The 22264-nt window shown below is 40.2% G+C and overlaps 1 protein-coding gene across 4 annotated transcripts in view; it reads left to right on the top strand.

Annotated features, from left to right (window-relative positions):
* The window catches only part of YEATS2 (YEATS domain containing 2), a 114322-nt gene that overhangs the window by 38621 nt on the left and 53437 nt on the right, over positions 1 to 22264 (top strand). For all 4 annotated transcript variants that reach the window (XM_073625817.1, XM_073625816.1, XM_073625818.1 and 1 more), the window contains exons 12-13: positions 3617 to 3714; positions 12082 to 12189. In XM_073625817.1, coding sequence (XP_073481918.1) covers positions 3617 to 3714; positions 12082 to 12189 — 206 coding nt within the window. The remainder of the gene's footprint in view (positions 1 to 3616; positions 3715 to 12081; positions 12190 to 22264) is intronic.

Here is a 22264-nt window from a genome sequence, read left to right as displayed (position 1 = left end):
CTCCAAATATTTTCAGTTGGTGAAAGGTTAAAGTGATTGTAAATGATAAAAGCTGGGATGGAAGCAGCAACACACTGAGCTTTCCAGTGAATGGCTGTGCAGCGTGGCATGTCAGGACAAGTCTGTTTATTGGAGGAGAGCACACCGAGTTCCCAGCATAGCTAGACAACTGACCACGATGTGTTCTCCTGCTTAGTGTGGTCAGTTTTTAATAGGAAAGCAGAGGGACTGGCAGGAACACCAGTGATTTCACATAAGGGAAGCAATACAAAGACACACATCACAGACAGTGCTGACATGGGAATCCTTTCTGCCGAGATGTATTTTTCTGGCAGGGGAAGCAGTCCCCACAAGGAGAAGACAGTGATTATTGCTAGCGGCTATAGCACCTGCTAGCGATAATCGCAAGTAAAATCCAGATCGATCGACTTGTTACATTCAGCCTGCCCAAACATGGTTTGAATCTCGGCCGGTTCCTGCTGAAACACCCGAGATTCAAACTGTCTATGGCCGGCCTTGCTTTTTCAGCTTTGGATGCTTTTAGACTGCTCCGTTAAAAAAAAAAATGTTTTGAAAACGCATATGCGTTTTTAATGTGTTTCCGAAACTTTTCCTGGTTGGCATGCACCTGTGAACCATGGACATATAACTCAAAAAATGCACCAAAAACTCAACCACAGTGTGTGTTTTGATGCATTTTTCATTCATTTTAGTGGGGAGCTGCGTTTTATGGTGTGGTTTTGAAAACTGCACCAAAGATGCCGCATGCAGGACTTTTCAAAATGCACTGCAATACACCTGCTGCACAGTTGTGTGAAGCGTCCCATAGGATTTAAAGGGAAATTTTTGTATGGCATTTTCCTTGTGTTTTTTAGATGGGTAAAACAGCATCAGTGTGAAAGGGCCCTTTATTTATTTGTTTATTTATTTATTTATTTATTTATTTATAAATGGTACATTTTCTCAGTTTAAAGTTTGATATGTTTTCTATTGTGAATAAAGTATGGGTTTATCAGATTTGCAAATCATTGCATTCTGTTTTTATGTCAATTTTACACTATCAAAAACATAGACAGTGCAGCGCAAAATGCAAATATGAATAAATAAAAAGAAAGCGTTCAAATTAGGGTTGTCCCGATGCCGATACTAGTATCGGTATCGGCACCGATACCGAGCATTTGCCCAAGTACTTGTACTCGGGCATATGCTCCCGAAGCTTCCCCCGATACCTGGAAGACAGCTGTGATCGGCGTGTGGGGGAGTTACAAGATTCTCCCCCAGCGGCTTTCAGCAGCTTTAGTGACATACAGCTGTGATCGCTCACCGCTGACTGTCACTGCATCCTCCTCCATGCCCCCTCCGTTCCTCTGTCCCCCTCTGTTCCTCTCTCCTTCCCTGTGTCTCTCCGCTGTCCCCTCCGTTCTGCTGTGTCTCTCCGCTGTCCCCCTCCGTTCCTCTCTCCTTCCCTGTGTCTCTCCGCTGTCCCCTCCGTTTCTCTCTCCTTTTCTGTCCCCCTATGCTGTCCCCTCCGTTCTGCTGTGACTCTCCGATGTCCCCTCCGTTCCCCTCTCCTTCTCTGTCCCCCTCCGTTCTCCCCCTTCCGTTCCGCCGTCCTCCTCCTCCTTCCTTTGTGAATGGACAGAGTCGGCTGACTCTGTCTATTCACATAACTGAAACATTGTAATCTCCTGTGATTACAATGTGTCAGTTTATGAATGGAGAGGAGCCGCTGTCTTCTCTCCATTTATTCTCAGTGCAGCTGAGGCTGCAGAGAAAGGGACTGGGGAATCTCTATCCTCTGTCTCTTTCTCTGTCTCAAGGGGGAGATATCAGAGGTCTGTTAAGACCCCTGATATCTCACCAAAGCCCCCCAACGGGGCTGATTAAAAAAAAAAAAACAAAACATATAAAGAATAAAAAAAATATTATTGTAAAAAATACAAATTGTAAAAAAAAAAAAAAAAAACCACACACACACATACACCGTTCACCCCCCCCCCCCAAAAAAAAAGAAAACACTGTCACGGAACATTAAAAAAAAAGTATCGGTAATCAGTATCGGCGAGTACTTGAAAAAAAGTATTGGTACTTGTACTCGGTCCTAAAAAAGTGGTATCAGGACAACCCTAGTTCAAATGATAAAAATGTCCAAAGTCCAAAGCACCAAAACCAAACAGCAACAGCATAGATCCTCCACGTGCAGGAAAGGGGAGATCCAGGAACACAAGGAAATATGTGACAATCCCTCCACCTGTGAGATGCTTGCTCGCTCACCTTAGCAATTGGACCCCTGAGCTAACAGAAAGTCAACAGCTCATGTCCCCTTAGGGGTAAGATGGAATTAGGAAGTAAAGCGATGTTCTTCATATAACGCCCCCACAACACATGTAGGTAAAGAAAAAGAGGATCTAAGTGCTCTCCGTTTAAAAAGGTCAGTGCTTTATTGTATAAAATCCTACTCACATATATGCAGTGATTTAAAAACTCAAAAATTCTCAAGCATGATCAGCATACACATCTCCATTGGACAGGATGGCAATGGGGGACGTCATCCGAGCGTAGCTCTTCCTCCTGGATATATGCTGATCATGCTTGAGAATTTTTGAGCTTTATCTGGAAAACATCGCTTTACTTCCTGATTCCATCTTACCCCTAAGGGGACACATCCTGTTAGCTTAGGGGTCCAGTTTTTATCATTTTAATTCTTTCTTTTTATTTATTCATATTTGCATTTTGCACTGTACTTTCTATGTTTTTGATATTGTTCAAGGTGTTGTGATTAAAGTGTTCCCAACCCCAGAACTTGCATTCACCATATCTGGTCTCCCACAGTACACAGATCATGGAAATGCAATTATTTTAGTAAATATAAACTGATAAATCAGCAGTATATAGCATCATTGTGACTTCTATCAGTTCCTAGTAAAGCTTGTAGGAGGAGTTTTCATTCTCCCCTCATCCTCTGTCTGGACAGTGCTGATTGGCCCTGTGCTGATCACATCCACCCTCCCCAAAAAAAAAAAAACAACTCTCTAACAATATACACCAAACTGAGCATGTGCAGCTCGTCCCCTGACTCTGTAAATATCAGATTATTTTTTTTGAGACCGTAAAAGAAAGGGAGGGTCAGAGAGGACAGAATCAAACAGCCTTTATAAACAATGCAAAAGAATAACCCCTTAGGTTTATTAACACTTTAATCTTTTAGTGCTCAGCTGGCAAACCATTGTACGTTCTATTTGCGCTGATTGCATCCTATATTTATTTATCTGCAATTTGACACCATGTCCCAACATTTTTTGGAATTGGGGCTGTAGTAAAATCCTCTTGCAGATCAATGCTAAATTCTTTAAGAAATGTTGTTTATGTAAATGAGATATTGTAGATGAAAGACTGAAGCAATTGTCTGAGCTTTGTGTGGGTGTTGTGGCCGATCTGTCTGTCTTGTTTGCCAGTTGTCCTTTGGGATTCAGGTTGTCTGTGTTTTAAATAGAATATGGTACGCTACTTTTCAGTGTCTTTGCTTGTAGAATGAAGACTTATTTTTCTTTTATTAAGGAGAAACATTTCACTGAAATAGTTAAGTTTTAATAAGATTTTTATTTTAAACTTTAAGGTAGTCCAACAAGCAAGCATTCCAGTATTTCACAGGCTGGAACCCGTTCTCCACTGCCAAAAATTCATGGGAGCAGTTTTGTTAATCAGAATATCAAGGTAAAAATGTATATGCATATTTTTTATTCATAAAAAAAAAGCAGTTGAATACAGCATACATGTGTAAATAAGACCTTTATTAACCACTTCAATACTGAGCACTTTTACTCCCTTCCTGCCCCAATTTTCAGCTTTCAGTGCTGTCACACTTTGAATGACAATTACTCAGTGATGCAATGCTGTACCCAAAAGAAGTTATCTTTTTTTTGACAGCTTTCTTTTGGTGGTACTTTAAAGCAGTAGTAAACCACAGGTGGTTAAAAAAATAAAAATAAAAACAAATAAATAAAAAATAAATCCCTGCAAGATAATGTCATAATGTGCAAGTATTGCATACTAGCACATTATGCAAGACTTCCCTTAGAACTAAGCCCTCCAGTGCTGCAATGTCACCGAGAGGGCTGACATCTTCCCCCCGGTCTTCCTTCCGTGTTCGTGGCTACGTAAGTGGCCGAGTATGCAATAACGTCACTCCCGCACTCAGGTACCACAGGCACGGGCTCTGAAGCTCCGACTTACAGTGCTGGACCTTCAGAGGGCATGGGTGATGTTGATGTCATCAGCTGCATGCACTCTGAATATCTCCTAAACAGTGCAAGTTTAGGAGATTTTCACAGTACCTACAGGTAAGCCTTATTATATAGAAAAAGGAGATTGCGCAAAAAACTCAAATACATCAATAAAAATAGTGCAGAAACACATGTGAGTGAATAATCATTTTAAATCAATTATCGTGTCAAAAAAAGTCCCACACACATACACACTGTATAAACTATGAAATAAAAAATCCATAAACAACTTGTGATGAATGTGTTAAAACGTCCCAAGAACGGACACAATGAATTTAAAATAGAATGACAATGAAGATAGCTTCTAAAGCAGCTCCTGGAAATCTGCAGCTGTGACTGGTCAAAGCTTAATATCCGAACGGAGAAATAAGCTAAAAGTAGCCAGATGGCCTCTTGCCAGACACGATGGACCCCAAATTATAGGGGTCAAATCCGCCTGATATCCACAGTATCAGCAGTGATGTTTCACCTGCTCTGCTCCAAAAAGGGATAGCTGCTCTCTCTCATCCGGGATAACAAGATGATTTAATATCTTTCCAGCATTCCAGCCACTTTGCTTGGTACTCCTCCAACAAGTTTCAAAGGGATTTAGAAGAAAAAGAGGAACTTCATAGTGCAATAAATAATGGTAGTTTTATTTCCAAAATTTAAGCACAGCGAATCCAAAATTTAAGCACAGCGAAGAAATACAAGTAACACACAGTTACAAGCTATCAAACTGCCAGCTGGTGCGTGGTGACGTCACAAGATTCTCTCCAACCGACGCGTTTCCCTGTAACAAGCATCGACTGGGAAGAGAGACATATCGGTTCTCAGTTGATGCTTGTTACAGGGAAATGTGTTTTTTGACACAATAATTGCTTTATCACTCACGTGTTTCTGCACTATTTTTATTGATGTGTTTGAGTTTTTTGCGCAATCTCCTTTTTCTATATATGTTTGTGAAATGAGTATTTAATTCTTTGAGATAGCAGCATAATACACACTTTTTTTTACTTTGTTAATTTTTTCACCTTTTTTACATATGAATTGTATTTTTTATATAGGATTTTTTAATATAATCTTATTATAATATCGATCACATTATTAGTTGGTGAGCGCAGAATAATTAAATTATACAAGCCTTATTATAGGCTTACCTGTAGGTACAAGTGGTGTAACAGAGTTTACTACAACTTTACTCACCACTGGATTTATTTATTTTTTTTGCTAAATATTAAATGGAAAAAGATTTGAATATTTTGAAAGATAATGTTTTTCTTCTTTCCTGTTATAAAATTTTGTAAATAAATAATCTTTCTTTATAAATTTAGGCCAAAATGTATACTGCTGCATTTTTTTTGGTTAAAAAAAAAAACTCCAAATCAGTATATATTATTTAGTCTGTAGGAAGTATGGTATACACAAACTATGGTGTATTTATATATTTGAAAATTGATCAATCCTGATGTACTGGCATCCTTTATTTCTTGAGGCCCTAAAACGCCAGGACAGTACGTGTATCCCCACAAATTATGCCTTTCTTTATCGTACATCACGGGACACAGAGCACCATAGTAATGACTATCTGGGTTTATAGGCTACCTTTAGGTGATTGGACACTGGCAACCAATAGTAAGAAGGTTTCTCCCATATAACCCCTCCCATACAGGAAGTACCTCAGTTTTTTGTCAGTGTCTTGAAGGTGATGGTCACGGCTCTTTCTTCAGGTAATGTCCCAGTGAGGATGTTATAATCGGATACATTCGGATGGCATATCATGCTAAAGTGGATGGTACCAGAGCCCTGGTTCAAGAACAGGGTCTTGCCTGTAATGTTTCCTTATGGAGCTGGACCCTTGTGATATGGTATTTCTGGTCTTTTATTTGCCCAAGGAAACCTAAAGGGTGCTTTACAGGTCCAAGGGTGTGGACCCTAAACAAAAGGGGACCCGGTCCCTGAAGGTCCTCAGTGGCATTACCCGTGGTGATGGGGGAAGATTGGGCCTATCTCAGGCCCTGCTGCGAGGATCGGTGAGTGCTTCCTTTGGAGGCCCATTTTTTACATTATTTTCCAAGTAATGTTATGCAGATTGTCATGCCAGATTGTAGTGTCTGTTTGTGTCCACTGTGATGGTTCAGAGAGTGGAGCACTCAGACTAAGGTTCCCGCTGGGGACCGCGTGGATGGGTCGCGGGCGCATGCAGGCGGGCAGCGCGCACGTGCAGTTGGCGCATGCATGGGCAGCCCACTCCCTCCTGTGCACGCTCTAGCGTGCGCGATGGTGGCATCGCGGCCGCATGTTTCCCGCGGGTGTGCGCATGCGCAGTAAGTCCCGGGCGTGCGTACGTCACGTGACGCCGCACGCACATATAGGGAAGTCAGACGCCTGCGTGTGTCAGTGCTGTTCTTGTTGGCTCAGAGAAGCCAGGAGGCGGTCGCAGTGGGACACAGAGTGGGGCATGTGAGTCGGGCATTTGCAAACTCTGTAAGGAGGCTATAGTATTGGCTTTGATTCAACATATAGCACAGTGAATTTTCCTCAAAAACCTGTAAGCAATGTCTTCCAGAAAACAAGGTGTAGGGAACAGGGCTAATCCAGGGGTTAAAGTGACTCCTTCAAAAACAGGAGATCAACCTCAGGCTACTGCAGCACCTGTCTCCCCTGAAAGACCTGAGGTATTTGGCCTGGATGAGCCATTGCATTTGTCAGGCATTGTGACCACCACCAATATCCCTGCTTCGGCTTATGTTACTAAGGATGACTTAAAGTCAGCTCTCGCTGGTCTTGAAGGCAAAATAGCGGGTATGATTGCCTCAGTAACACAGGGAGGGAAGAAACAAAATAGATCTCCCTCTCCTGAGCCTGGTCCCAGTGGAGTCACTTGAGCACCAGGACTCTCTTAGCCAATTGGGTCCTTGTGATTTGGATGGGCAGAGGATTTTGAGGAGGTGGCCATAGGGGATAAAGATGCTGAAGCTGAGGAGTCCTCAGCGGGGGACTCAGGTTCTGAGGAACCGTTGTCAGCTTCGCAATCCCAAAAGCTGTTTATCCAGTCTTTAACCGAAATGGTAAGAGCAGGATTCAAGTTGCCCCCTGTACAAGGGCCGGAACTTTCCTGTTCTACATTGGGATTCTTGCGACCGCAGCAAGGTTCTCAGGCATTTCCTGTGCATCCATTATTGGAGCAGTTGATTTACGCTGATTGGGAACATACGGACAGAATATACTTACCTCCTAAAAGGTTTTTTTTTTTGTACCTAATGGAGGAAAAGTTCAAAAAAAGGTGGGATAAGCCTTTAGTGGATGCTGCTATTTCTTCAGTAAATAAAAGCTTAACCTGTCCAGTGGATAATGCCCAAGGATTTAAAGATCCAGTGGATAAAAAGCTGGAATCCTTGCTAAAGGCCTCCTTTGCGGTGGTCGGATCAGCAGTACAACCAGCTGTTGCGGCTATTGGGATCTGTCAATTCCTGAAGGACCATTTTAAAAGACTGGTCAGGAACCTACCTGTTCAGGAGGAATATTCTGATGAATTAACAGAACTTCCTCGCGCTTTATGTTTTGCAGTAGACACATTAAAAGACTCAATCCAGCAGATGTCTCGCTTTGCGCTACTCTCAATACATATGCGCAGAGTTTTGTGGCTACTGGTCAGCCGAGATGCCATGCAAGAGGCTACTCGCGGCTTTTCCCTTTCATGGTGAACGTTTGTTTGGAGAAGATCTGGATAAGTATATCCAAAAAAATCTCAGTCGGGAAGAGCTCCTTGCTTCCTGTGAAAAGAAGGAATAAGCAGCCTTCCTTTAAAAGTCCGAACGCTCCTGGGCCAGGCGCATCTTCTCCCAAGAGGTATCGACGGCCTCAACCACCTGCCTTTTAAAAGACCTCGGGATCAGAAAAGAACTTGGACTCAGAAGCCGAATAAGGCCAATGCCAAGTCCTCCTTGTGAAGGGGCGCCCCCACTATTACAAGTGGGGGGCAGACTGCGGCGGTTCGCAGATGCTTGGGCAGGGTTGGTGCAGGACAAGTGGGTTATCTCCACTATAGCACAAGGCTACAAAATAGAGTTCCGAGATTTTCCCCCAAATCGGTATCTGAGATCAAGAGTTCCTTCAGATCTAGAGAAAAAGAAAAGCCTATTCCTAGCCTTAAAACAGTTAAAACGGCAGGGGGTGATTATCAAGGTTCTGCACAAAGAAAAGTTCAAGGGGTTTTATTCAAACCTATTCACAGTGCCGAAGCCAAATGGTGAAGTAAGGCCCATTCTGGACCTCAAATCCCTCAATTCCTTTCTAAAAGTGCGAACCTTCCGGATGGAATCGGTTCGTTCAGTAATGGCATCTCTAAGAGAAGGGGACTTTTTAGCATCCATAGACTTCAAGGATGCATACCTGCATGTGCCGATTTTCGGCCAACATCAAAGGTTTCTACGTTTCTCAGTAGAGGGCTGTCATTTCCAATTTGTAGCACTACCGTTCGGTCTGGCTACGGCCCCTCGAGTCTTCACAAAAGTGTTGGCTCCGGTGTTGGCTTCTCTAAGGTCCCAGAAGATATCGGTGGTAGGATATCTGGACGACCTTCTGTTGAAGGACCAGTCCTATTCCACCCTGTTAGAGAACGTTTCAACTACAGTTCATGTTCTAAGAGGCCTAGGTTGGATTCCGAATATGGACAAATCAGCTCTTCATCCAGTTCAAATCCTGACATATCTAGGCTTGATCCTGGATACGACCCGGGAAAGGGTGTTTTTACCCCCCTTGAAGGTCAGCTCAATAGTAGAGCTGATCAGGAAAGTCAAAAGGGTAGAAAGACCCTCAATTCGATTGTGCATGAGGCTGCTGGGGAAGATGGTGTCATCTTTCAGCGCAGTTCCTTATGTGCAGTTTCACTCCAGGTTGTTCCAGAGAACAATCCTGGAGGCTTGGGACAAGTCTGTCCTAGCCTTGGATCATCCAATGTCCCTATCCCCAAAGGTAAAACAGGACCTCTCTTTGTGGTCAAAGACCAACAACTTAAAAAAAGGGAAGTCCTTTCCACCAGTAACTTGGAAGGTGGTAACTTCAGACGCCAGTCGTCTCGGCTGGGGAGCAGTATTGGAAGAAGCCTCCGTACAGGGAAAATGGTCCCAGGTAGAAAAAACCTTGCCAATCAATCTGTTGGAAATTTGAGCAGCTCGCTTAGCCCTCGTATTCTGGACGGCCAGGCTGCGGGGGTCTCCGGTCAGAGTCCAGTCTGACAATTCCACAGTGGTGGTATACATCAAGCACCAAGGGGGTACCCGGAGCTAGGCAGCCCAAAAGGAAATAAATCATATTCTGACTTGGGCAGAGAGACACGTGCCATCTCTTTCAGCAGTCTATATTCTGGGGGTGGACAATTGGCAGACAGACTATCTAAGTCGTCAGCAGTTGTTACCAGGGGAATGGTCCCTTCACCCCGAAGTTTTCCTTCAAATATGCCAGCGTTGGGGGATGCCAGAGGTGGATCTCCTGGCATCTAGGTTCAATGCCAAGGTGGACAGCTTTGTGTCCACAACCAGGTATCCACTTGCCGTGGGGACGGATGCATTGGTGGTTCCCTGGGATCGGTATTCTCTCATTTACGCCTTTCCTCCGATTCAGATGCTGCCGCACCTGTTACGCAGGATACAGGTGGAGCAGAAAAGGGTAATTCTAGTGGCCCCACGATGGCCAAGGAGGTCTTGGTACTCACAGATTGTGAGGTTGGCGGTAGGGGACCCATTGTGTCTTCCATTCCGCCCAGACCTGCTGTCCCAAGGCCCCATATACCATCCTTCTTTACAGTCGCTGAATTTGATGGCATGGCTATTGAGACCAAAGTACTGAGAGACCGTGGTATCAGTGGTTCTGTTCTGGCTACTTTGATAAATGCTAGAAAGCCAGTGTCTAGGAAAATTTACCATAGAGTCTGGAAGTCATACATCTCATGGTGTGAGAAGAGAAGATGGCACCCTCACAAGTATACAATTGGAAGGGTTCTTGCCTTTCTGCAAGCAGGAATTGACTTAAACTTATCCTTAGGGACCATTAAGGGACAAATTTCGGCTTTGTCGTTTTTTTTCCAGAGGCCAATCGCGTCTCATTCTTTAGTACGAACCTTTATCAAGAAAGTACTACATTTGAGGCCACCAATTAAACCGCCCTTGTGCCCATGGGACTTGAACTTGGTGCTTTCAGCTCTACAGAGTCAACCCGTTGGCCTATTAAGCGTATTCCTTTGATCCTACTGACTAAAAAATTAGTCTTTTTGGTGGCTATAACCTCAGCAAGAAGGGTCTCTGAGTTGGCCGCCCTATCTTGTGAGAAACCCTTTCTGTTTATTCATCAGGACAAGGTGGTAATGCGGCCCCGTCCGGATTTTTTACCCAAAGTGGTTTCCAGTTTTCACTTGAATCAGGATATCGTTTTACCTTCCTTCGTTCCTAACCCTAAGTCTAAGGAGGAAAGATTGCTCCATTCACTCGATGTGGTGAGAGCTATTAAGGTTTATTTGGATATGTCAGCCCCTTTTCGGAAGTCTTACTCTTTTTTTTTTTTTTTTGTTCTGCCTGAGGGTCCTAAGAAAGGACAGGCAGCAGCTAGTTCTACAATCTCTAGGTGGATTCGTCAGGTCATCATCCAGGCATGAGTTGAAACACAAGGTTCCACCTCGATATCTCAAGGCTCACTCTACCAGAGAAGTTAGTACATCATGAGCAGTGCGCCAAGTGTCGATGGCTCAGGTTTGCAAAGCGGCCACTTGGTCTTCGGTGCATACATTCACCAGGTTTTACCGACTGGATGTTAGATCTCAAAAGGAGACTGTTTTTGGCCAGAGCTTGCTGCAAGCAGCTTTATAATTTGGAGCCTAAAATAAGGGGGATTTAGGTATGTTCCCTCCCCTCAAAGGCATTGCTTTAGGACATCCCAGATAGTCATTACTACGGTGCTCTGTGTCCCGTGATGTACGATAAAGAAAAATGGATTTTTAAAACAGCTTACCTGTAAAATCCTTTTCTTGGAGTACATCACAGGACACAGAGGTCCCTCCCCTCTTTTTCTGGGATCTTCATTGCTTGCTAAAAAACGAAGGTACTTCCTGTATGGGAGGGGTTATATGGGAGGAACCTTCTTACTATTGGTTGCCAGTGTCCAATCACCTAAAGGTAGCATATAAACCCAGATAGTCATTACTATGGCGCTCTGTGTCCCATGATGTACTCCAAGAAAAGGATTTTACAGGTAAGCTGTTTTAAAAATCAATTTTTTGGATAGTAGGCAGCCCATAGTATTTAGAGGCATGGCAAGTTTTTTTATTTATTTTTTTTTTTTTTAGTCAGCTTAATATTCATACTGCATAGGGATAGATCGCAAGTGGTGCAATCGAATAATTTCTCCACCACCTTTGCTGAATCTTTGACCAAATGAGCCATAGATATTTGATTTGCCACTCAGGACACACACATAGCTGAATGATGAGAGAAGGGAGACTCACCATGGTCATACAGCTCATTATAAGTGTGTTGGATACAGTAATTTAGAAAGTGAGTAGCAAATGCTTAGGGTCCTGTTCAAATTCTGTATAATGGAAGCACCCTGTATTAAATGAGCATTTGTACATTTTTTAATACAACGAATGAAAAAAAATAATGTAAAGAGCAGTTTATTATAAAATAGAAACTTGATATTGACAAAACACCATTGTCTCCCTTTCCCAAAACACATCCACCGTGCTTTTGGTAATCTCTTTATGTTATATTTTTTATATATATATATAGATATAGATATATATATAATTTTTTTTTTTTTTTTGCAGCAGGAGGAAACTCTGTTTGCTGCCATGCCTCCACTTTGTCCTATTGGAAGTCACTCAAAATCTCAGAGCCCCAAACCTGTGTCTGGAGGGCTTGGTGCTTTCACAAAGGTATGTTAATGAAGGGTCCCATTTATCCAGTTAATGGTTATTTACACTTGTGTGGACTTCCAGTTTGAGAATTCATGAACCTCTGACCAGTTTTAGTGTCCCCTTTGGGAAGTTATACCTTCTCTTTGTCTTTGTGGCCATTGGCATTGGGACTGAACAGGAAGGAAAAGCTAAAATTTTGAGTCCACGTTAAAACTGGAAGGGAGAGGAAAATTCCCAACAGGGACACATTGGTGATGGCTGTTAAATCAAAGTGTGCTGTGTGGTGACTGTAAACGGATGTGTGTTAGTAGAGGAGCCATGTTTGTTAAATAGGAAGAAGTCATATACTGTATCATAGGAGCTCTAGTTGCCTGGTTTAATCTGCTCAGCTTTCACACCAGTACACCCACTATGTAATAGAGCATTCTACTACATGCATTGATGCCTATGCAAAATGCAGCTTTTTACTGCATTTTTGCAGCTGCTGCTTTACTAGAACTGGAGAATGCAGCTTTGTAAAGTAACCAATCGGCTTCCAGCTTTTTTGTCAAAGCTTAAAGTGATTATAAAGTCTGTTTTTTGTTTTTAGTTAGGTAAAAATAACAAACGTGTTATACTTACGGGCCCTGCGTAATGGTTTTGCACAGAGCAGCTCGTATCCTCCTCTTCTCGGGTCCCTCACCGGCACTCCTAGCCCCTCCCTCCTGTTGAGTGCCCCCACAGCAAGCAACTTGCTATGGGGGCACCAGAGCCGAGTCACAGCTCCCTGTGTCCATTCAGACATAGAGCCGTGGCCTGGCCCCGCTCCCTTTCTCGTCTGATTGACAGATTTTGATTCACAGCAGCGGGAGCCAATGACGCTGAGACAATCCTACAACATTGCTGGATCTAGATGGGGCTCAGGTAAGTATTACGGGGGCTACTACACACAAAAGGCTTTTTGTGTTTCAATCTCTCTTTATTAAATTTTCATTTCATATAAACAATCATAAATATCACTTCATAAAAAAAAAAAAAAAAATAATAACTTCCAGTTAAACAAGACGTTTCACAACAAGTTCTTCATATTTCTATTACATAAAAGATTATGCATTTTAATTATAACCGTCTATATCATTCATCACCAGGTTTCCTCATCCTAAACCCCTAAAAATCTACAACCCCTTACCCACCCCGCCGTATACCTATCTCTTCCATTTGTATCACACTCGTACTAAGACGAGAAAAAAAAAAAAAAAAGTTCCTTCTATCCTCGTTCCTTATACGTATTCCATTATTTCATGCGATGCTCTGAACTCATCCCAACTTTGCCAAATCTCAGGAAGTTGGTTTGTAGTATAACCTTCCTCTCTTATCTGTTCCTCCATATATTGGATCTCGTTCATCTCACATATCCAATCTGCTATTGTTGGACTTTTTGTTTTTTCCAGTCTCTTGTTATTATTGTTCTGGCCGCTGATGTCATATGGTGAATGATATCTTTTTTAATCTTCTTTATTGATTTTGGTATCAGGGACAATAATGAAATTTCTATGCTCGGAGTCAGCTCTACTCCTGATACTTTATAATAAATGTCAAATATTTTATTCCAGAAACCTTTCACCAGGTGACATCCGTACCATATATGTTCCATTGTACCTTTTTCTATTTTGCATCTCCAGCATAAATCTGTATTTCCTTTATTGATTAAATTTAAAGTAACTGGGCTCCTATACCATCTCATTACAATTTTATAGTTCCTCTCCTGATATTTATTTGCAATGGTTGTTCTATGTATAGTTTCAAAAACCTTTTCCCATTCTTCTTCCAATAATGGTCTCTCCAATACCTCTTCCCATTTCTTTACGCTTATTATCTCCATAAGGGGACCGTCCAGGATTAATTCATCATATATTTTTGATAGTTTCTTAATTGGAATCTGCTCTCCCAATAATAATTTTTCAAGCTTGGTTAGTGGTCTGCTTATCCTGGTTATTTTATGTCCTATAAACGTCTGAAGTTGTTGGTACTGCAACCATTTTTTTTCATTTTCCGTTCCCATTTCCTTCAATGTGGGTATTTTCCCATTCTCCAGGGTTTGTACCAATCTTATATCCTCTGCCCTATTCCATTTTAAGAATTTTTTACATCCCATTGCCGGAGGGAATTCGGGATTGAAAAACAGTGGAGACATTGGTCCCAGCATCGTGGAGAGCTTCCCACTTTTCACTATGCCATCCCATACCTTTAGTGTTGCATTTCCAAAGAGTGTCAACTCCTTTCTCTTAGTTCTCAAGTGGGGTTCTATCCATGGAAGGGTTTTTAGTTGGGGCCCTATTACTTCCTCCTCCATACTGACCCATTGCTTATTTTCTTTGTTATGATACCAATCTATTATACTGATCAGTGATGCTGCTTGCAAATATTTTGTGCAGTCTGGTAACGCCAGCCCACCTTTGCTTTTCTTTCTTATTAGGTTTTCTCTTTTTATCCGGGGAGTTTTATGCACCCATATAAATCCAACTATAGCTTTTCTTAGCTCCTTCATTAGTTTTTTTGGGGGTTCCAATGGTATCGTTTGAAAAATATACAAGAGCTTTGGTAGTATATCCATTTTTACGGTATTAACTCTTCCTGTCCAAGAGTATACCAATTTATCGTATTTCTGTAATGATTTAATACCATTTCCAATTGCTTTCTCGTAATTCATCCCTTGTAATTGTTTCAGATCTTTTGTTAGAAAGATTCCTAGATATTTTATTGCATTTTGCTTCCATTTAAATGGAAAATCCTTTTGCATCAATAAGCTAACTCTTTCGTTAATTGATATGTTCAGTATCTCTGATTTGTCGTAATTTACTTTGAAATAACTTAGTTCCCCAAATCTTCTAATTTCTTTCATTAAATTTGGGATAGTTATAATGGGATTACTTATATATTAGTAGATCATCTGCATATGCAGCTACCTTGTATTCTTTCTCCCCCACCCTTAACCCCTTTGATATCTTTGTTATTCCTAATTGCAGTAATTAAATGTTCCATTATAAGTACAAACAACAAGGGAGAAAGGGGACATCCTTGACGGGTGCCGTTTGATATCTTTATGTCTTTTGATAACATGCCGTTCACTCTCACTTTTGCTTTTGGATTGGAATACAAAGCAACAATCCTGTTAAACATTTTCGGACCCATACCGAGTTGTTTCAATGTTTCTTCCAAGAAGCACCACCCTATCCTATCGAATGCTTTTTCAGCATCTACGGCCAGCACGCACGTTTCAATAGCTGTTCTTTGGGCATACTCCAGTAATGTACAGGTCTTTATGATGTTATCTTTAGTCTCCCTCCCTTTTGTAAATCCGGCTTGGTCTAATTGTATATAATTAGGTAGGATTGGTGTTATTCTATTTGCAATGATTTTAGAATACAAGCGGATATCTATGTTGGTTAATGAGATTGGCCGATAATTTTTGCATAGTGTATGGTCCTTCTCCGGTTTTGGGATCAGGGTAATGTGAGCTTCTGTTCTTTGTAGCACAAAGCCTTGTATATCAGATATCGAATTGTATGTTTTTTCTAATATAGGGGCAATTATGTCCTGAAAATTCTTAAAAAATCTGGCAGTGAATCCGTCAGGTCCTGGACTTTTTCCTGGAACTAATTCTTTAATCGCTTGCTGAATCTCTTCTAGAGAGATATCGGTTTCCAGTTTTTCAGATATTTCTTTATGGATTCTAGGGAGAGCAGTTTCATCAATATATTCTTTTATTTTCTCTCTATTCCCGCCTTCCATCTTATTCCCCCCTGATGTTTTAATGTTATATAAATTAGAATAATATGTGTAGAATTCTTCCGTTATATCTTTAGGGTCATATGTATATTCCCCGTCTGCTTTTAATATTTTAATTATAGATGTTGAGATCTGTTGTTCTTTTAGTATCTTAGCAAGTGTCTTCCCTGTTTTGTTCCCTTCTTGATACCATTGTGCCCTTCTACGGCCTCTAATCCTAAGGGTTTCCTCATCGAGCAATGTTTGTAATTCCAGCCTTTTCTCTTTTAATTTTATTTTTTCTATTGGTTTTAAATTCTGTTTATGGTTTTTATCCAATTCCTCTATTTCTTTTATCAGCTGGGATTTTTTTTGCTCCCTTCTTCTTTTTAATCTTGAGCCATGTTTGATAAATGTCCCCCTTAATACGCATTTTAATGTTTCCCATTGTATGGGAATTGATGTTTCGTCCTTCTCGTGGATCTCTATAAATTCCTTTGTTTTACGTATGTCCTCTATACATTCTTTTTATCTTTTAACAGGTTATCATTTAGTCTCCAGTTCCTTTTTATTTTTTCTCGTTCTATTACCTTAATTTCCAAATACAACGGGGCATGATCTGACCATAAGAATCCTCCTATATCTGATGATGGAGTCATTAACATTCCTAAATGATTAATGAAAAAATAATCTATCCTATGATAAGAATCATGTATATTAGAATAGTATGAATATTTTTTTTCCGTTTGATGTTGGGCCCTCCAAATATCTACCAGCTGATGTTTCTCCATTATCCCCCTAAATTCCTCTATCTGGCTCTTGTTTCTATAAGCGTGTATATTAGTTGTATCAATTTTTGTATCTATAACAAAGTTAAAGTCCCCGCCCATAATCACTATACCTTCTGCTTTTTCCATGCTATTATTTAGGGCCCTTATTCCCGTCTTTATCTGATCGTGATTTGGTAAATAAAGGTTAATAATTGTGAAAGTTTTTCCATATATCATTACCCTTATAACCAAAGATCTTCCATCATTGCCCATATATTTTTGTGTTACTTGGTGAGGTACGTTCCTATGAAAAGCAATAGATACCCCTCTTGATTTGGAGTAGGGAAATGTATCATGTATCCAGAAATTATAATTTTGATTATTAATTTTTGGAATGTGATTCGAACGAAAATGAGTCTCTTGGAACAGTATAACATCCACTTTTTGTTTATTAAATGTATTTAAAATTTGATTTCTTTTATTAGTAGAGTTAAAGCCTCTTGCATTGAACGAACAGAATTTAATCTCGCCCATTCAATAGAGAGAGAAAAGGAGAGGAGAAAAAAAAAAAAAGTTATACTCTCACTCACACACCTCATGCACTATATCTACCCTATTTCTATTTGACTTAAATAAAGTCTATCTTACTATCTATAGTAAGTTCCCTAATCTGGGGGTTTTGAGCCTGCTAACCAGGAATTGTCACCCACTCGTCCTCTTCATGCCGCTTTTTAATTATGCATACAACTACGTGGTGGGGCCGTGGGGAGAAGAAGGGGGGGGGGGAATGGGGGGGGGGAGTAAAAAAAAAAAAATAATTCCCTATTTATTACTATTATCCTTTATTTAAATACTTTCATATCACTACTCCCATATGTATATCCTGCTTATTATATTGACTCTTCTATTTATCACTATTGTCTATTGGAGAGAGAAAAAAAAAAAAAAAACATTTCTTTCTCTTTTATGCTTCATACTCCTTACCTATGTACATGCATCAATAAATCAATAAATTATTGTATTCATCTTTTACTCTTACTATTTTACCAGTCTCTAATGTTATCACTTCTGAGCCTTGTTATTTCATTATAATATCTCAAACTCAATACAACAGTGACTTAGTGTATAAACCATTAAGTTAATTTTCCACACTATACCTTGCAGTTATAAAAATAAATAAATAAATAAAAAAATAAAAATCTCAATACCCCAGTGCATAAACCATTAAGTATTATCATAACCGAATCAAAAAAAAAAAAAATTCTAAATCTTTACAGAATAAAAAATCCTCAACTTCAATTCCCCAATGCATAAACCATTAAGTATTATTATAAAATTATCTCAAATTCCATTCCCCAGCAGTGCTTAAACTATTATCTATTCCACCTGATTCCTTATTACTGACCCCTCTCAGAAAAAAAAAAAAAAAATTTTAAATCTTTAAATAATAACAATCCCAACTTCAATTCCTCAGTGTATAAACCATTAAATGCTTCACCTTATATATTGTAAAAAAAAAAAAAAAATCTCCTTCCCTTCCCTTTTTATATTTTCAATCCCCCAGTGCATAAACCTTAAAGTATTATTATAAACGATAAAAATATCTCAAATTCCATTCCCCCGTAGTGCTTAAACCATTATATATTCCACCTAATTCATTATTATTGACCCCTCTCAAAGAAACTTTACATAATAATAAAAATCCTCAACTTCAATTCCTCAGTATATAAACCATTAAATACTTCACCTTATAAAAAAAAAAAAAAAATTTCCTTTTTCAAAAAAGAAAAAAAAAAAACTTTCCTTTTTTTCTAGATTTTCAATTCCCAAGTGCATACACCTTAAAATATTATTATAAACAATAAAAATATCTCAAATTCCATTCCCCCATAGTGCTTAAACCATTATATATTCCACCTAATTCATTATTATTAACCCCTCTCAAAAAAAAAAAAATCTTTACATAAAAATCCTCAACTTCAATTCCTCAGTGTATGAACCATTAAATGTTTCACCTTATAAAAAAAAAAAAAAAAAAAATTTAAATCTTTACAGAATGATAAAAATCCTCAATTTCAATTTCAATTCCCCAGTGTATAAGCCAACACACTGGGGGAAAAAAAAAAAAAAAAAAAGAACTCTTCCCCCTCCCTCCAACCATCCCCCCCTCACCCCCCGCAGTCCCCGTTCCTTTTTACGCTTTCTTGACTGTCTGCATGTATATAATAGGCCAATCCGGCAATGTTATTTCTGGAATTTTAAGAATATCCAAAAATTTCGGCAAATCTTCCATATCTCTAAATGATATAGTATGTCCATCCCTTTGAACCTGCAGTTGAAATGGAAATTTCCATCTATATTGAACATTGTTCTTAATTAATTGTTCCACCAAAGGCCTTAACGCTCTTCTGCGATCCAGCGTAAATTTTGTTATATCTTGAAAAAATAACAGGGGTTCTCCCTCGTATTGAATATTTTTGTTATGACGGGCCGCGGACATAATTTTATCCTTTTATATGGGAAAAGTGCATTTTACAAATAATATCCCGAGGCTTTTTTAAATCTGTCTTCCTTATTCCTGTTACTCTATGTGCCCGATCGATGATTAGGTCTTTTATATCAATATCTTGGGCTACCCCCTGAAAAACTTTTTGAAGTGTTGTTACAAGTTCTTTTGAGCTTACTTCTTCTTTTAGTCCTCTGATTCTTATATTTGATCTTCTATTTCTATTCTCTTGCTCATCTACATTGCTTATTATTTGCTTTAGTTGTTTTTCTTGTTTCTGTATTTTTTCCTCCATCCTTTTAATTTCTTGTTCTGTTTTTAGGACTCTCTTATCCACCATATGTATTCTTTCTTGTGTATTCTTAGTAGATGTTTTTAATTCTTGTATCTCTATTTTATATGTTTCTTCCAGCCTGTGAATATATTGATCCATGTCTGCCCTCGTTGGGAGCGATCGAATATACGCCCTTATATCCCATTTCTCCTTATCCTCCTCCTTTTGTTTATTGGTTGACCCTGTTTTATCAATTGGTGAACTATTTCTAGGGTGACTTACTTGATCTTCTGCAGATGATCTAGATGTTACGGATGACTCTGCTAAATTTGATGATTCCTGTGATGTTTGTAATTCCTGTATCGCATGAGGGGATTGTGGTTGTAATTGTTGGAAGAATTCCTTGATATCTGCTGTTTGTATTGGTTGTACCCCTATAGTTTCTCTATTGCTGATTTCTCCTTTATCTTTTTTACCTTTTTGATTTTGCGGTGTTTTGTTGCCTTTCTTAGGTGCCATTATCCTTTCCCTTTCCCTTTTGTTTGTTGGACTTTTAATTTCTATCCCAGGGTGGGGGAAGGGGACAAAAAAAAAAAAAAGAGTCCTCTTTCCTTATAGTGTAGTATAGTATAGTCCTGTAATATGCATACAATATCCCTTTAAATTTTACTTCCCCTGCAAAACAATAAGCAATTCAGTAGCAATCGCTGCTCCTTGAGTTAGTAAGCTATTTATTATCCTCCTTTACTTTGGTAGTATATCTCTCTTTATCTCTCTTTATTTCTTTTTATTAATGATATGTCCTTCTTAATTTGCAAAGATTAGAGTTTATGATTGCATAAGATTAGATTTACCCTTTTTATGCTTCTATTTCCAAGTCCTACCTGTGAGCGGTTTTGGTTTTTGGAGATGGCTGCACGCTTTACCTTCGGCGGCTACCGTTTTCAGTTGTGGATATCCCAGAGTCCATTCAAATCGCCTGATCTCTGCCGCTCAGCCTCCAGGACCTCCGCCGGAGAGGGCGTCCGTAACGAGTGTCTCCGCCGTCCGCACTGCAGACTCACGGAGGCTCCCGTCTATCCTCGCCCGCTGTCTCCCGGCTCTGTCCCCGGAAGCAGTCCCGGCACCCCACAGGCTTGTTTTCCTTCGCTCCTTCGGGTCTCCCAATCCTCACGAGTGCCGCCAATCTATCTGCCACTTCCTCGTCTCCTCCTCCCGCTCACACTGCTCGGCTCTGCTGTATTCCGGAATGGCCTCAGAGCCTTCAATCTCGCTCCAGGTATGTTCTTGCTTGTTAGCTTGTTAGCTGGTTACCACTGTCGGCATATTGGCCTTCAAGTGTTCCTGTTTTTCAGCCTGTCTGCCTCTCCACGTATCTGCCTCTCAGCGCATCTGCTTGTCAGCGTGGCGGCATGTCAGACCCTTGATCTCCTTACGCGGCCATCTTGGTCAGCAGCTCCTCCCCCCCTCCAACACCTTGTTGAATCTGGCCACAAACAAAAGGCTTTTTATCTTGATGCATAGAATGCATTAGGATAAAAAAAACCTTCTGCCTTTACATTCACTTTAAAGCGGAACTTCACCCAAAAGGGGGAATTCTGCTTATATGCATCACCCTCAACTGCTACATTTGGCACTTTTAAAGGGGAGTGGGTACCTGATTCTGACAAGTATCCGCTCCCACTTCCGTTCAGATGTGCCGCGGCGATCTGAGGCATAGCTTTGACTAACCCCCCCCCTCCTTCCCCCGCAGTCTTCTGGGACACCTCATAAGTTCCAGAAGACTACAGGACCATTCAAAAGCATGCACAGTAGGAAACAGTCTGTGAAGCCGCAAGGCTTCACTGCCTGTTTTCCTTACTTGAGATACCGGCATCTGCACCCGAAGATGATTGAAGAATTGGTTCGATGGAGGACATTGCTGGATCCCCTGGACAGGTAAGTGTCCTTTATATTAAAAGTCAGCAGCTACAGTATGTTGGGGGGTGCCTGGAGCTCCTCTGTAATTGAACAAGCTGAAGTTAGAAGCTGATTGGCTACCATGCAGAGCTGCACTAGATTTTGCACTATCCAGTTTTAATAAATCAACCCCACAGTATGCACGAGGCTTAAATTTACCTATTAAATTGATGGTAAAATTAGGTTTCTGGTACAAAGCATTCAATAGTTATGAACACATTTTTTTTTAATGCAACAGTAAAAAAATCTAAACAAAACAAATGGCAATGAAAATAGTTAGAAAAAAAGAAATAAACAAAAAAAAAATCAGGAAAATAAATAAGGGGAAGAAGGAGTTAGTTACAGCTGTAAACTAGTGTAAACTAAGGCCTCATGCACACGGCTTGTTAAAGTAACGTTATGAAAATGCCAGTATCTTTGCAGTGATTTTTTAAAACTTTTTTCAGCTTTTTTCAGCGTTTTTGAGCGTTTTTCCGCGTTGGCGTTTTTTAGCGTTTTTTTTTTTCAAAATTTTTTTTTTTTTTTTTTCAATGGCTCAAAAATGTTAAACGTTGGTGAATGAAGTTTTTGAGCGTTTTTGAGCGTTTATCAGCGTTTTTACAGCTGTAAAACGTCTCTCAGAACCCACTGGTTCTGGGTTTTTTTTTACAGCTTAAAAACGCCTATGCCATTTGCAGGTCAAAAACGCCTAGGTGGGCATGAACCCATAGACTAACATAGACAGGCCTTTTTAAGCTGCAAAAAACGCTCAAAAAAGCCCCATAGCCTCCCCTTCCTCGAAATGTGTTTTGTTGTAGAAAAAAACATCTCTATCTCTTCTTAACAGTGTTTATAAAC

Source organism: Aquarana catesbeiana, linkage group LG04, assembly GCF_042186555.1.
Source record: "Aquarana catesbeiana isolate 2022-GZ linkage group LG04, ASM4218655v1, whole genome shotgun sequence".
In the NCBI taxonomy this organism is placed as follows: Eukaryota; Metazoa; Chordata; class Amphibia; order Anura; family Ranidae; genus Aquarana; species Aquarana catesbeiana.
The sequence above is the reverse complement of the archived record's forward strand: the minus strand, read 5'-3'. Positions and strand labels throughout refer to the sequence as shown.